Source organism: Neoarius graeffei, chromosome 15 (genome assembly GCF_027579695.1).
Source record: "Neoarius graeffei isolate fNeoGra1 chromosome 15, fNeoGra1.pri, whole genome shotgun sequence".
NCBI classification, from domain to species: Eukaryota; Metazoa; Chordata; class Actinopteri; order Siluriformes; family Ariidae; genus Neoarius; species Neoarius graeffei.
The window spans coordinates 69,127,592-69,143,963 of NC_083583.1; the positions used below are offsets into that span (position 1 = coordinate 69,127,592).

Sequence of the window (16,372 nt, forward strand, 5' to 3'; positions counted from 1 at the left end):
TGTCAGTGTTAGCTAACGTTACGTATGTCATCTGCTGCACTAGTATATTTTGCCTGAGAAAGTTTCTCAACTTAACACAAAATAAACAAAAGAACCATGACTTACCTCTGTCTACTTTGCTAAGGCATCGTGTTTAGCAGATAGTTACAACTTCATACGACATAAAACCTCATAAAATATAAAGTATGACGGACTGATAGAAAACAGTGGCGCCAATTTCTCGAGCTGAAGTCCATTAACGTTAACATTAAACGTATGATGATGCTGTGATGTCATGCATTCTTGCAGCGCATGTGCATTCAATGATAATTCCAATGAATTTTTTTTTTAAATTGATGGGTGTAATTCACTTTAGCTTATTTTTTTGTTGTCTAAATCATTATTGACAAACTCTCATATTGATTGTTGAAGGAAGCAAGTAGACATTTAGTTCAGGATTCCTTGTCAAACTTTACTTGAGAACTTCCGGAGCAATGTAACAATACAGACAATCTGAATCAGACTCCTTGTTACAGGGGAGCCCCTAGTAGCCATATGTGTGCGCAGTACCTATAATGTATTCAGTGTAATTCCATTACTTATGACCTGCTAGGCTATAACACAGGCAAACATTCTACATCCCCCCTTTCTTAGTTTACTGCTACGAGGAAAGAAAATAATAATACGTTAACATGTTCTATAGCATATGCATTAAATAAGGATGCCATTATCACCTGAAGCTTAAATCAAAACCTAAGCCGAATCACAGGTAAACAGTTTGACATAGCATTTTAAAATTCAATACTCAAAACTGTCAGACAACTTGGAAACAATTTTTTTTTCAAACAGTCCAACAACCTAGTGCCTACTGATTGTATTTAGGGTTTGGCTTGGAAACCCTCCCAGAGCGTGTAATGTATGTATTACTCATTGGGCCATGGGGAGACTGAATGGGGCCCTGGCTAAAGTTTTGTGTGTGAGTGAGGGTTTGTTCTTCTGTATGTTTTGCAAGTCTCTGTGTGTGATGTTCAGAGAAGGACGTTGATGACTGGACTGCAGGAGTGGAGTCATGAAGCTCTCTCTGTTGCGGTGGTGGTTCAGAGACTGGAATAATATGTCTGCGGTTCCGTCTGTACTCTCCTCCATCTGACTGGATGATGTACGATCTGGGTTCCTTACAGACTTCTTTGATGGTCCCTAAGCAGTCATGTCCATGGGGGGTTTGCATCCTCACAACCTCACCTTGGTGCAAGGGCCAAAGGGGTCTGCTAGACTTGTCGTAGCATTGCTTTTGCGAGTGGCGTTTATGAACTAAGCCTTCTTTGACAAGTGTGTTGATTTTGGGATCAGCAGTTTCTTGCTCATGGGTAAGGTGGTTTGTGTTTGTCTCGACATCAGTCTTTCAGCTGGAGAGCCAAGTGTTTGATCACATGGCACATTGCGAAGGTGAAGCAAGTCGAGGAATACATCTGTCCCATCTCTTCTTGACTTTTCCATCAGCTGCTTTGCACTATGGACAGCACGTTCAGCTAGCCCATTGGCTTGTGGGTATTCTGGACTACTTGTTACATGAACAAAGTCCCAAGCTGAGGCAAAGTCTGCGTAGCGCTGGCTGGTGAACTGCGTGCTGTTGTCTGAGATGACCTTGTGCGGGCTGCCATGAACAGAGAAGTGCCTTTTTAGTTTTGTGATGACAGTGTTGGCAGTTAAATCACGCAGCAGATCAATCTCAAACTAGAGGTCTGCACAGGCCGGATTTTTCAGTCCCGCTCCCGCCCGCGCCCGCATTGTGCAGTCCCGCTCCCGCCCGCTCCCGCAAAGAATTATGATTTTCAGTCCCGCCCGCGCCTGCCATATTTTGTCCCGCTCCCGCCCGCAAATCCCGCATGATGCAGACGTTCGCGTTATTTCTCACGCAAGTTCTTGTCTTGACACAGCGTGATGGTGCCCCACCCCCTACTTTGAGTGGATAATTATTCATAGGAGACGCTCTCCCGTGGTGCATCTCCTATGAATAATTAGTGTGAAAGGAGAGATGGATCGCATTCTTGAACTTATTCTTTTAGTTATATTTCTTTTCAGTTGTTTTTAGCAGCAGAAGGAGACAAACGTTTCGGCTGTTGCCTTCGTCAGTGTCTCTAATAATAATAATAAACAATAAAAAAAGACAGACGAGCACGTAATTCCAAGTGGAAATTTGGTATATTTATTGTTCAGCCATACAAAACATTAGGCTAACCCAGTTTACATTTGTAAAGCATTTCTAACTAGAATATCCTATAGAATACCCTATAAGCATAGCATATATAAATGTTATAACAAAACAGTCCTAGCCTACAACAACAAAAAAATCGACAGTATAGGCTACTGTAGCCATTATAGGGCTATGGTTGCACATTTCTAAAACTATTTGGGCTTGAGCCTCCGTGCAAGTGTTAAACTCAATATAACATAGCTGACTTTGTTTGAATATGAATAAGAAAAACGAGAAAATCAAACGCAGGTAAACGAAACAACTAAGCCTATTGCTTAGGATATCGGGTTCTTTGAACAGCTATGGAGAAACAGCAAATTGTTCACTGTTGAGGGCTTCAACATACTGCACCTTTCCTCCAGTATGCGACCACATATGCTGAACACGCGCTCGGATGGTGCGCTGGAACCTGGAATGGCCAGTACATGCCGTGCCGAGATCTCAAACGGAAGAGGAAAGGAATCGGAAACGTACGAGAGATATTTATCCTCTCCTGGATCAGAATCAGAATCAGAATTCTGATGACCAGCTCATCTAAGGTGTCATTGAGGCATCATGTTAGTGTGGGTCACTGGAGGCTGGGTGTGAACGGCGAGTCATTAGAGTAATCAAAGGATTGCCTGTTAGGGTGATCAATGGCAATCTGACTCTCTCTGCAAATTTAGGCATCTTAAAATGTTTTTATTAATGTCAAATAAAATATCCAGCACAAATTATATATGATAGACATAAATTAACAATTTATAAATTTTATTTTAAACACGTTTTTAGTTAGCGGGACTGCAGCTTATCACCGCTCCCGCCCGCGCCCGCAATGAGCTTTCAAAATTTGTCCCGCGCCGCACTGCTTTGCGGCGGGTCCAGCGGGAGTGCAGGGCTCTATCTCAAACCAACCTGAGTAGGAATCAACTATGACAAGATAATGTTGGCCATTCCACTCAAGGATGTCCATTGCCACGGTTGACCAGGGTAGGTCAGGCACTGGATGTAGCTTCAGTGGCTCTTTCTGTTGGTGGGATCTCATACTGTTGCACATGGGACAGGCAGCTGTTTCCTTTTCGATGTCGTCGGTGATGGTGGGCCAGAACACAATGCCACGTGCTCTGCGTTTAGTGGCTTCTGTGCCTGGGTGCCCTCCGTGGAGAATGGTGATATAGTCCTTTTGCAGTGACTTGGGAATTACTATCTTTGGACCCTTCATGACAACCCCATCCGACTGCCAGTTCATCCTTGTAGGGAAAATACTGACGAATCTCTGGTGGTAGCTGTGTTTGTTTGAGGGGCCAGTCCTTGGATATGACATTACTGAGCTTCTGCAGGACTGGGTCTGAAGCAGTATGTTCCATCAGTTCTGTCAATCTGGAGGAAGAAATGTGTTGAATTGACATAATCTCATAGCCACTTGTCTTGTCAGTGTGCTGCTCTGTTGTTCCGGGAGCGCATGACAGAGTATCAGCAATGTACATTTGTGAGCCTTTTTTGTACAAGATTTTGAAGTTGTACTTCTGCAACCTCAGCATCATACGTTGCAGTATGGCTGGAGCTGAGTGTATGGGCTTGTTAAGGATCATGACTAGTGGCTGATGATCAGTCTCGATCTGGATTTTTTTTCCATAGATGTAATCATTCTACCAAATCCCGGTGACGTCACTTCCGGCTAACATGAGATGTGCCGCCGTGGATACTCAGTACACATCGCTTAGCCGTGGAGTTCGGATCTCTTCTAATCCTTCGGAGCTGTGGAGGCGATTTTCGGCAATAAATCCCCTTGATCTTTAGGTAAGAAGCATAATCTGCTTTATCTATCTCTTCGTGTTTCGTTCTAGTTTTTTTGCGGGATTTTGACTTCGCTTAAAGTGATATTTTAGTGCAATCTACGTCCAAGCAAATCTGATTGTTGTAAGTCGAGTGCTTCATGCCTCACTTACACCACCAAAACATATGTAATGTAGGTGGTTATTGGGGAAAGAAAGTTATAGTTTCCCTTTCGACAAAAAATTTCAACATTTAAGGGAAAGAAAGTTGTAGTTTCCCGAGTTGAAATGGACCATGTGGTAACGGCTGCTGATAAAAACTAATGGTTACTCCCTAATCGTTTATCTCCAGTAGTTTGGAGCCATGGCTGACAATACTAATGGTTCACCCCCTCCATCTTGGAAAGATGAGTTGCTGGGAATGTTCACTACATTCAAACAGGATATCACTGATCAGATCCATGAGCAGCATGGACCTGTTGATGACCCAAATACTGAAGACAGCCAGTCTTCAGATGAAAGTGCCAAGGGTACACAAGAAGTGAACAAATTTATCGATGATTATGTGGGGAATGCCACTTCTGGTTTCGAGAACCTCATGGAAGAATTCTCTACATCAGATAAGACTGGGCCAGCAGTTGATTCCAAATTAGCTACCATGGTGGAAGAGCTGGTAAGAGGACAGCTACCCAAGTCAAAACTCGAAGATTTGATGGTCAAATATCCACGACCAGAAAATTGCAAATTGCTGGTCGTGCCCAAGGTCAATAGAGCTGTTTGGAATCAGTTAAACCAGAATACCAAAGCCAGAGATAGGGCTTTTCAAAAGTCTCAGCAGTACTTTATTACCGCCATGTATGCCACGATGACTGCCTGCAAGAAGGCAACAGGAGAGATGAAGTCCATTCTTGCACACTCTTTGGTCCTTGCCCTGGCAGGTAATCGGGAACTGAACCTTCGTTGGCGAGAATCCTTAAGACCTGAACTGAACTCTCAGTTTGCTTCCCTTTGCAATTCTGCCACACCAATTACAGATCAGTTGTTTGGGGATGACATTTGTAGGTATCATGCCGCCATCTTGTGTCAGAACTACAACTCCCAGGCAACTTCCATGTTGACTACGTCACACCTGGGCGGGATCACGTACACATTCCTCAGGTTTCAACAAAAGGACTTGGAACACAGCCATCTTGGCTCTTTCGCGTCGGACTCTAACCAAGACTGACCTAAAAAGAGAACTCATCATCAGACGTCTAAACAGCGCGTTTCCTTCTTTAATCTGCTCCTGATCAAAGTAGATATTGGAAACACGCGATCATCAACTCAAGCGAGTTATTAACCGGTTTACAAGTATTACTTGTCTTTTAACGCGTACACGGCTGCGAGCAAAGGCAGTTTTCTCAAGAGCTCTTCTCTTTTCTTTCTTTTAAATCCGTGCACCGTGTTGAACAAAGACTTTGTCTTATCAACTACGAAGATCACCAAAGAAAGCTTCAGAATCTCCCTCTCCCTCACCAAAGACTTCTGACCTCAGGAAGTGCGCGCAACTTCCTCGAGCTTCCAACTTCAGACAGAAGACAAACTTCCTCTGCAGTAAGAAAGGCATTGGGCAAATAGAAGTTTAAGTCTTAGGAATTAGTAAGAAGTGAAGTTGTATGAAGTTAAACGAAGTGTATACACTGAATCTTGGTTCTCTATCATTTGTTTGTTGATTTAAAAATTGGTTAATCCATAAGTTGCATGCTCTCTCTCTCTCTCCTTTTAACATCCTAAATTCATTACTCACTCATATCCTGATCTCATTAAGATTTCAGTAACTCGGGTAATACTAGGAAGTTAAGAGAGTTGGCTGGCTGGAAAAGTTTCCCTTCCACTGGGCCTCACACGTGTTTTAGATAGCAAAGCAGAGCCAGCTCCTTTGTTCTCCAAGGAGCAGATGTGGGCCCTGCCTCCACACACTAAGTTTTGAACACGTGGTCCTGTATCTCAGTATTAGATAAACATCATAAGTCCTGAGTTTAATTCAACCTTGATAGTAATTCTCCTGTTTACATTTAAAGCCATATAAACTACAGATGACTGTTTGAATGTTTAATTTTAATTAAAGCCTTCAGCTTTTACACACTAGGCCTGGAAGCACATGGCTAGTTAGAAATTCTTTTGTTCAGTTAGCTCACAAGCTAAAACTGCTTATACACACACGTGCTCACTAAACTTTGAGGATTCCCCTCCTCCAAGATTGCAGATAGCACGTCCTGGTACGGACACATTCCAACTTCGAGAGAGAGCCAAGGTCTCTCTCTCTCTTTTCTCACACACACACACACACACACACACACACACACACACACACACACACACACACACACACACACTCTGTTTACAGAAGATTTCAATTCTGCTGCTATTAGATTGTTCAAATTTTTCCTTTTCTTTTTATTAAATTTTTTATTATCTTTTTTATAATAAACTCCATTATTATTAAAACGGTCATTGTTTGTTTACAATACTTTGAAGTCGCCCACATTGTCAAAGAACTCAGGTGTATGAATAATTAATTAGATGCAGTTTGGTAAGTGATAAATTTGAATTATCAAATTTTAAACGATTCTTCAATTGATTCTTTAAATGATTCATTTGATTCACTAAATGATTCACTTGATTCACTAAATGATTCATTGTGTTGTGGGAGTGTGTGTCTGTATGGTTGTGTCTGTGTATGGTGTGTGTGTGTGATGGGTGTGTGGTGTGTGTGTCTATGGTGTGTGCATATTTGTGTGTGTGTGTCTGTGGGGTGGGTGTGTTTTGGGTGTAGGGTGTGTGTGTATGGCTGTGTGTGTCTGTGGTGTATGGGTGTGTGTGTCTGTGGTGTGTGTGAGGGGGGTGTATCAGGGTGTATGGGTGTGGTGTGTGTGTGCGTTTCTGGTGTGTGTCTGTCGTGTGTGTCTGTGCATGGTGTGTGTGTCTGTGGGGTGTGTGGTGGTGGTGGTGTGTGTGTATCGGTGTGTGTGTGTGGGGGGTATGGGTGTGTGGTGTGTGTATGGGTGTGTGTAGATAGATTAGATTAGATAAAACTTTATTGATCCCTTTGGGTGGGTTCCCTCAGGGAAATTAAGATTCCAGCAGCATCATTACAGATAAACAGAGAAAAAAAATAGAGAAAACTTCTAGATAAATTAAAATAAATTAAGTATTTACATATACAAATATATAAAAAGAATAAGAGAGGGGAAGAGAGGAAGGGGGAAGGTGGGGAGAAGGGGGGGGCCGTAGGAGAGATATTGCACTTTATATTGCACATTGTCCGGTATTGTTTATTGTTAGGCTAGACTACTACTGCTCCTTCCCGTCCTCTGTCCTCCTGTTACCTCCCCCCCCCCCCCGAGAGGAGTTGTACAGTCTGATGGCGTGAGGGACAAAGGAGTTTTTGAGTCTGTTCGTCCTGCACTTGGGAAGGAGCATTCTGTCACTGAACAGGCTCCTCTGGTTGCTGATGACGGTGTGCAGAAGGTGACTGGCATCATCCATGATGTTCAATAGAAGACCTCTGCCACCGTCACCAGAGAGTCCAGCTTCATGCCGACCACAGAGCCGGCCCGCCTGATCAGTTTATCCAGCCTGGATGTGTCCTTCTTGGATGTGCTGCCCCCAGCACACCACGGTGTAAACACCACTGGCACACCACTTGTGTGTGTTGTGTGTGTGTGTCTGTGCGTGTCTCTGTGGTATATGGGTGTGTGTGTGCGTGTGTGTTTGTGGTGTGGTGCGCGCGTTTGTGTGTGGTGGGTTGTGTGTGTTGTGGGTGGTGTGTCTGGTGTCTGTGTGTCTGGTGTCCGTGTGTGTGTGTGTGTCTGCATCTGTGTGTGATGGGTGTGTGTCCATGAGGCGGGTGTGTGTCTGTGGGGCATGTGTCGGGTGTGTTGTGTGTGTGTGCCGTGTGATCGGTGTGTGTGTGTGTCTGGTGTGTATGATGGGTCTGTGGTGTGTGTGTGGTTTGTGTGAAGGGTGTGTGTGTGTCTTTGTCTGTGGTGTGTCTGTGTGTGGTTGTGGGATGGGTGTGTGTGATGGTTGTGTGGTGTGAGTGTGTCTGGGTGGTGTGTGTGTGTGTGTGTGTCTGTGGGGCGTGTGGTGTGTGTGTGGTGTGTGATCGGGTTGTGTGGTGTGTTTTTGTGGGGAAGGTGTCTGTGTGTGGGGGGGTGATGGGTTTGTGTAATGGGTGTGTGTGGTGTGATCTGTGTGATGGGTGTGTGGTGTGTGTGTCTGTGTGTTGTGTGTGTCTCTGTGTGTGGTTGTGTGGGGTGTTTTGTGTGGTGTGGGGTGTGTGTGGGTCGTGTGGTGTGTGTGTGGTGTGTGATCGGGTTGTGTGGTGTGTTTCTGTGGGGGAAGTATCTGTGTGTGTGGGGTGGGGTGTGGTGTGTGTGATGGGTTTGTGTAATGGGTGTGTGTGGTGTGATCTGTGTGTTGTGTGTGTGTCTCTGTGTGGGGGGTGTTTTGTGTGGTGTGTGCGCGTGTGTGTGAGTGGGTGTGTGTGTCCTGTGTGTGTGTCTGTCTGTGGTGTGGTGCGTGGTTGTGTATGGGTGTGTGTGTCTGTGGTGTATGTGTGTCTGTGGTGTTTGTGATGGGGTGTGTGTGATGGGGTGTGTGTGTCTGTGGTGTTTGTGATGGGGTGTGTGTGCCTCTGTGAAGGGTGTGTGTGATGTGTGTGTTGGTGTGTGTCTGTGTGTGGTGTGTGTCTGTCTGTGGTGTGTGTGTCTGGTGTATGTGATGGGTGTGGGGTGTCTGTCTGTCTGTCTGTCTGTCTGTCTGTCTGTCTGGGTGTGTGTCTCTGTGTGTGGTGTGTGTGTGCTGTGTGATTGTGTATGGGTGTGTGTGTGTGTGTGTGGTGTATGAATGTGTATGGGTGTGGTGTGTGTGTCTCAAATCAAGTCAAGTCATTTGTATAGCGCTTTTAACAATAAACATTGTCGCAAAGCAGCTTTACAGAATTTGAACGACTTAAAACATGAGCTAATTTTATCCCTAATCTAATCCCCAATGAGCAAGCCTGTGGCGATGGTGGCAAGGAAAAACTCCCTCAGATGACATGAGGAAGAAACCTTGAGTAACCAGACTCAAAAGGGAACCCATCCTCATTTGGGCAACAACAGACAACATGACTATAACATTAACAGTTTTAACATGAAGTCAGTTTCGTTGATGTTAACTCTTCATTGATGGAAACTTGAATGCAAAACTATTCATGACAACTGCAGTCCTAAAGTTAGCAAGTCAACTGTAGTCCTCAGCCATAAAAGCATTACTGTAAGAGTCCAGAGCATGCTCCAGGTGTGACTTTCAACTGTCCACATGGAGCCATCCTCCACAGGAGTGATGCAATGAGACTCCAACCAGACACCAGGCACCAGGATGGATCAGGCAGGTCCGAGGAGCAGAAGAGGTCAGCATCTCGATCCCAGGACCGGAGGGGGGACAGGTTGTTAGGTATGGCCAATGTCACCTGAATAAGTAGGAACAGTCTACATATTGCACTGAATACAAGCAGGGACTCTGGCAAAACTAACTATGACAGCATAAAAGGGGAGAGCCAGAAGGTAACACAGGCATGAGGGAGCCCCGGGACATAAAGCAGCCAGCCACTACACCGTCAATAAACTCGAGTGAGCAAGCAAGTGGGGGACTGACAGCATCCATACATTCCAGTTTATCAAAACATTCTATGAGGACCCTCCAGATCTAGGCTGAAAACATATATATCTGTTTAGTCAAGCCTTTTGTTAATGGTGTTTATGAGGTAAAGGAGTACCTTTACCTCATAAACACCATTAACAAAAGGCTTGACTAAACAGATATATATGTTTTCAGCCTAGACTTAAGCGCTGAGACTAGTGTTGCTTTCGTCAACGAAAATTTTGACTAAATATTGTCGTCAACAAACCTTTATCATGTGACAAAAACGAGACGAGACTAGACGTAAATGTTGGTCTTGTGACAATAACTATAATTAAATATATAATGCAATATAGATGACGAATAAAAACGAGACGAAATGTGGCTTAAGAAATAAAAACGTTGCTAAAATGTCTCTTAGTTTTTGTTGACAAAAATGAAATGAGACGTTATTTCATCTCTTTTAGGCGGGTTATTATTTTTTGCTGTAGGCGTGCTTGTGTAGTTAGGGACTGCAGACACAGGTTTACTCATCCCCCTCGCGGCATTATTTAAAACTATGCAGAGATGGCCATCCAGCCGGGGATCTTTGGACGAAAGAGAAGACATTTGGGCAAACTTTCTGTACAATGAAGTGGAGAACAAGACCGAATGTGTGGTAGACAAAGATGGGCAGAAATGCGGTCACAAAATCGCTGGAAAAAACACTACGAATTTAAAAAGGCATCTAAAAGCATTCCACAATGAAATTCAGGTAAGCCACAAACACGTTACTCTCTAAACTGTTTAAGAAAGTGTAGCCTATGCTTGTTTGTTTGTATGTTTCACAAGAATCCGTTATTTTCTTCGGGATGAATAAATGTCTACCCTAAAGGTTAATGTAAGGTGTTGGCTAAATTTAGACATTAGCTTTACAAGTTAACACACTGCCTGTTTGCTACTCGTCTAAGGTAGGCTGTAGCTTGCTAATGCCTCTATCTACAACTTGATAGTCTCCCCTTTATCCACTATCTTATCAGAATCACATTTCTTAGATGCCTGAGTGTCCATGCGTATTCAATATTATTTCTCCAAAACGAAATATATCTAGCTCCACGACGTAATGTAACTCAGGCAACGTGTTAACTTGTTCGCGTTACGTCGTGGGCTAGAGACGTGGGGCGCTTTGGAGAAATAATATTACTTATGCATGGATACTTAGCGATCTTTGCAAAAATCCTGTCTGATAACATGGCGTTGGTGGATAAATGCTCAAACTTTGAAGGTACGAAGCGTTTGGTATGAAGGCAGTCGATGGTTAGCAAACAGAGAACAGGTCGTTTGTAATATTCGTGATCTTGAATGCTTTCATTACGACCGAGCTACTGGTTTTAGGGATGTGTTTGAGGCTCTGCATCTCGTGGCCTTGTATTTTTTAAAAATGTTAATAGCCTACTTAAAAAAATCTCCGTACACGTGTACAAGGATAGGCAGTGGTTTTTTTCTTTCTTTTTGCTGTGTTTAATCATGCAAGTCAATCAGGGGCGCCGCTAAGGGGGGGGTAAAGTTAGGACGATTCTAAGGGCCTGGCACTGACAGGGGGGCCTGTGAGGGATATTAATATTATTTTAATAGTATTGCCTTGTGTAAATTTTTGAAATAAAATATTTCATTTCATCTGTTAAAATATGCAAATTATACATGGTTATGATTTGCTATAACATTTTCTTGAATTATTTATGATATTGTCATTTCACCCCTCCACCCTTTTTACTAATGGTACACTCTGATTCTGGGAGCGGGACACGTGAAATGTGTAGCTCCCTGTGTGCACAGCACCGCTATTAGCGCAGCTGGCAGTTTTTCTATGTGCGCAACAGAGGTGAACATTCTAGAAGTTGCTAAGCAGGAGCAGGTGTGATGAATTATGAAGTCCGGATATCACACTGTGTGAAAAAAAATCACCTTTTTTCATAGGTATCTTTATTGTATAATTAAGTCTAGATGTTTTGCCATTGTTCATGTGTGGATTTGTTGATATTAAGTATTTAACTTTAATATTAAATTAGCTGTGGTCAGAGATATCATTGCTATTGTTCATGTGTGGATTTATTGATACTGTTGCTAAGTATTTAACTTGAATATTTGAACATTTGCTGTGTTTTCTAATAAATGTGTGATGCCTAAAAGAAATCAAAAACACTTAGTGGATTTCTTGCAGTGCACTCTGTAATTGTATCAAAAAACTAGTGTAGTTATTCATCAAGGCATACATTTGATCACATACAATGTCAATAAATAGAGGAAACAAAGGAATACATTTTGTAATCCTGATTATTGATGATGTTTGCTGGAGGGCTCTGGAGTATCCATAATGTGCATACAGAATGTTATAAATCCATACCGATACAGTGATGCATGCAATTTCTCTCAACACAAACATTTGGATTGAATGAACTCCATAAGCTACTGAGTGGCCTAATAATAGTTGCTCATAAAAGAAAAAAATATATCTTCCATATATATCATGGAATTTTCATTTTAAGGCAACAGTCTATTCAGTCTAATTCTGACAGTTCTGCATTTAAAATGTTCATATACCAAATAATTGTATCATCTAAACTTGATAGGTAGCTGATCACATGCATAATAAAGTAGAAGTGCCAGCCAAAAACAGACTTCAAATTCAGTTGCTTGAGCTTGAAAATTTTACCGGGGGGGTCCCTAAATTGTAATCTTTCATAAGGCCCAAGATTTCTAGCGGCGCCCCTGAAGTCAATAACAAGCCTAAAAACGGAACAGGCAAGAAAAAAAACTTGCTCTTGTGTAGCCTATTCTGTTTCACTTCTTTTAAGAGTAAAATTGAAACAGATCTGTACTACTATTTAGGTGATCAACCCATGGTCAGTGTGGAGTTAAATTAAATATGTCAAATTCTAGAACTAATTACGTTTTGTGGAAAGGATGTTGGTAAATGATTAAGAGCACTATGCATATTTTGAATGTCATGCCTTATGGTCTTGTCATGCCTATTTTTTTTTCTAAAACAATCATAGCTAAAAATAAACATAGCCAAATCACAACCAATAGTTAGTCATTGAGGGGAATGTCAAATAGTAATGATTTATGCCACTTAGTACAACAGATTTTCCAGGGGCTTGCCTCTGTCCTGACATTGTATCTATTCCTGTGCTAGATTCCAGAAAGGACATCAATGAAACATGTCCAGCCCAAGAAGATTGACAAACCAACTAGTGCTGAAGATTTATTTGCCACAAGGAGATACAGCGACAACTCTCCAGAGCAACGTACCAAGGAAGAAGGGATAGCGCAGTGGATAGGCCGCACAGGACTCCCAGCACGAATTGTTGAAGATGAGGAGTTTGTCACTATGATGACAAAAATGGACAAAAAGTTCAAAGTGCCAAAATGACATAAAATTTTAAACTTGATCGAAAAAATGTACAAAGAAGAGAAAGACAAAATCAAACAAAACCTTGACACAGCACGCAGAATAACTATAGGGTTGGATATATGGACCAAAAAGGGACTTACCGCATCTTTTCTGGGAGTGAGCGCCTGTTACTTCAACCCTGAGAACAACAAAGCTGAACACAAACTCCTGAACCTGAAGGAGATGGTTCATCCTCACACCGCAGAGTCGATTAGTACACTTGTAGAGGAGTCAATGGAAGAGTGGGGGCTACCCAGAGAGAAGGTCCTCACAACAATCACTGACAATGGCAGCAACATGGTGGCTTCATTCCACACACATGCAGAAGTTGCCACAACTTCTGAAGAGGACTCAGATGCAGAGCCCGACAATGCCAGTGATGACAATGAGCAGCAAGAAGGGGAGGATTACAGGTCAGTATGTGTATGAAACCATTAATTCATTCAATATTTATGTAACTAGTCATATCTTTATTAATGAATAAAAACTAATGCTATAGAAAGTTGAAAGATTAAAAATAATGCTTTTCATTAAGTATTTGTGAAACTGGTCACGATTTAATACATATACATAAAAACTAAATAAAGTTCATACGACGTTAACTATTAGAACTACTGTATTCAGTTCAATAATGTAAGGGCTAAAATGTTTAAAAAGCTTTTTATATATATATATATTTCCATGTAGATATGATTATGGAGCCATAGAGAGGACCCCGTGTGTAGTTCACACGATTCAGCTGGTTGTGAACATGGTCCAGAAGGAACCCCCAATCCGAAGGCTGTTGGAGAAAGTGAGGCACTTGGTGAACAAGTTCAGGAAGTCCTCTGTCACCACAGAGCAACTGCTGCAGAAGTGTGCACTCGTTCTGATAAAAGATTGTCCCGCCAGGTGGTCAAGTTGCTTTGCTATGATTTCACGCTGCCTTGAAGTCAAGGAACATGTTTCAGCTGTGGCTGAGTCCATGGGCTGGGACAGCCTGCAGCCCAGTGAGTGGCAGAAAATTGGGATGCTGAGAGACCTTCTTCTTCCATTTGCAGAGCACACCAAGTCACTTGAAAGTGACACACAATCACTTTCCCTTGTTGTACCAGCACTCATGGATCTCAAAAACCACCTGTCAGAGTTCTTGCTTGATCATGGAAGAACCTACAAAGATGCTGCTACTCTGGCTCATAAGATGCTTTCTAGCATGGACAGGCGCTTTAGTGTGTTTCTTGACATAGCAGCTGACAACTTCTCACCACTTCCTGCTGTAGCTTGCCTTGTGGACCCTTGTGTAGCTGAAACCCTTCTGGAAAATGATGACAACGAAGTACAGAATCTTGTCAGAAAGGCAGAGGACTACATAGCTCATCTTGTGCCACAGAGACTGCAAGTCCAAGAAGAGCAGTTGACCGATGATGAGCAAGGTACCAATGAGAGTGCAGAGGCGCCAGGGGCAACCCCTGCAAAACGGCGGAGATTTAAGTTCTTCAGTGCCAGTCGTCCATCGAGGCCCAAGACAGCCAAGACAACAAATATTAGACAGGAGATTTTGAAATATAAAGAGGGACTGTCCGAGTTCCACTATGCTGCTGCCACTAGTGCTGAGGGTGAGGACTCTGGCATTGAGTATTGGTTAACTCAGTGTTCTACTTCATTTCCAACACTGAAACCTCTGGCCTTGGACCTCCTGGCGATGCCAGCCTCTCAGGCATTTACAGAGAGGGTCTTTAGTGTAACTGGTTACCTCTCTTGTGGCCGCAGGAACAGGGCTAGGGCCATTTTGGAAAGAAGTGCTTTCCTCAAAGTAAACAAGCCTAAGTAGTATAATTTCTGGCCTGAACAGACATGCAAGAAGCATGTGTGTACTGCAGTACATGCGCGCGCGCACACACCTCACAGTTTGACAAATGTGGGTTTTATTGCAAGAGACGCCCTATCTGTGCCATGCACCAGTTAAAAGAAAATCTTATGTCATAAATATAGCCATGGAGTAATGTATACTGGATAGTTTTTTTTTTCTTTTGTTGTTACTGCTGTTTGTATCAGGTAGTCTTTAAATAACACATCCAGGTGGTTACCGTTTGTGTTGATGCTGTTGAGACTGCTGGTTATTAGGTTCAGTCTGATCCATTTTGTCAACAAATGCTTCTTTACCATCCCATTTGATCTCCACAAGGCACAAAATGGTGTTAAATCGTTCAATAGTTTTTATGATACAAAGTCTTACATGCAGCACAAGTCACACACTTTTTTTTCCATTTTATTTTATTTGCACTTTTTTACTATGTCATTGTAGCCCAACCATTCAGGCACCTTTTTTTTTTTTTTTTTTTACATTTTCATGTGATATTTTATTTAAATGTGTGTGTACTTGGTGTGTTTCATTGGTAAATTAAATATGTTATACATTCAAATCAGAGTGTGTGCCATGTCTGGAATGAATGTACAGTACTTTTGAGTTTATATGGTGACAATAAGAACCTTTTTTACATTGTGAAATGGCTATGACTGAAAGGAAATGCTGGTTTTCTTTGTACTATTAGCTACTTGTACTATATTGACTAGATTAAATAGAATTGCATTACTAAAAAGGAACAAAAATACAATTTTCATTGACTGAAATTAGACTGAAATTAGACTAAAATGACATCAATTTTTGTTGACTAAAACTAAACAAAAATACTCATGGATAACTCGGACTAAAATAAGACTAAAATGCTCAGACTTTTTGTCAACTAAAACTTGACTAGACTAAAAAGGGTATGGACCACGGGCGATTGCTCTAAGACAACGAGGGAGGCTCAGCCTCCTCTAAAAATGACGAACATCGTGTAGGATGAATTGCGCTAGGCTTATGTTATAGCCGACCTTATAACATTGCTATTTCAGATCCAGAATCATAGAAATATATGTGCTCAACCCAACTACAGTGCGAAATCATTCCATTATAACTTTCCCCAGTTCGCCTAACGTGTGCGTGAGTTTTTCCCCCTCGTGACAGCGCGATGCAGCCCAGCCTCAGTGGATTGGGAGCTATGTGCTTGTCAATCTCAAAATGCAAGACGATTATTGGACAAATACTGCGAAAATGCCCGCCCACGGAGTCTCACGGACTCCCAGCCTCAATGGACTTCAACGGCATTTGGGAGCTCTGCGCTTTTCAATCTCAAAATGCAAGACGGTTATTGGACAAATACTGCGAAAATGCCCGCCCACGGACTCAGAGCCTCACATGGGAGGGACATGGCAGTTTCCGCGAGGAGACTGGTGATTGGTGAAAGCGGCCGGATATTTTCT

General features: G+C 42.5%; 1 protein-coding gene across 2 annotated transcripts; it reads left to right on the top strand.

Annotated features, from left to right (window-relative positions):
• The first annotated feature begins 328 nt into the window (after positions 1 to 328).
• On the top strand, positions 329 to 15,380 carry LOC132899711 (zinc finger BED domain-containing protein 4-like). Of its 2 annotated transcripts, none has more exons than XM_060941798.1 (3): positions 329 to 4,012; positions 12,830 to 13,500; positions 13,775 to 15,380. In XM_060941798.1, exons 2-3 carry the CDS (start codon positions 13,094 to 13,096, stop codon positions 14,895 to 14,897), a joined length of 1,530 nt encoding a protein of 509 aa, XP_060797781.1. In that variant the 5' UTR covers positions 329 to 4,012; positions 12,830 to 13,093; the 3' UTR covers positions 14,898 to 15,380. The 2 variants fall into 2 exon arrangements, with proteins under 2 accessions (XP_060797781.1, XP_060797780.1); XM_060941797.1 differs by lacking the exon at positions 329 to 4,012 and adding an exon at positions 9,862 to 10,408.
• The last annotated feature ends 992 nt before the right edge of the window (positions 15,381 to 16,372 follow it).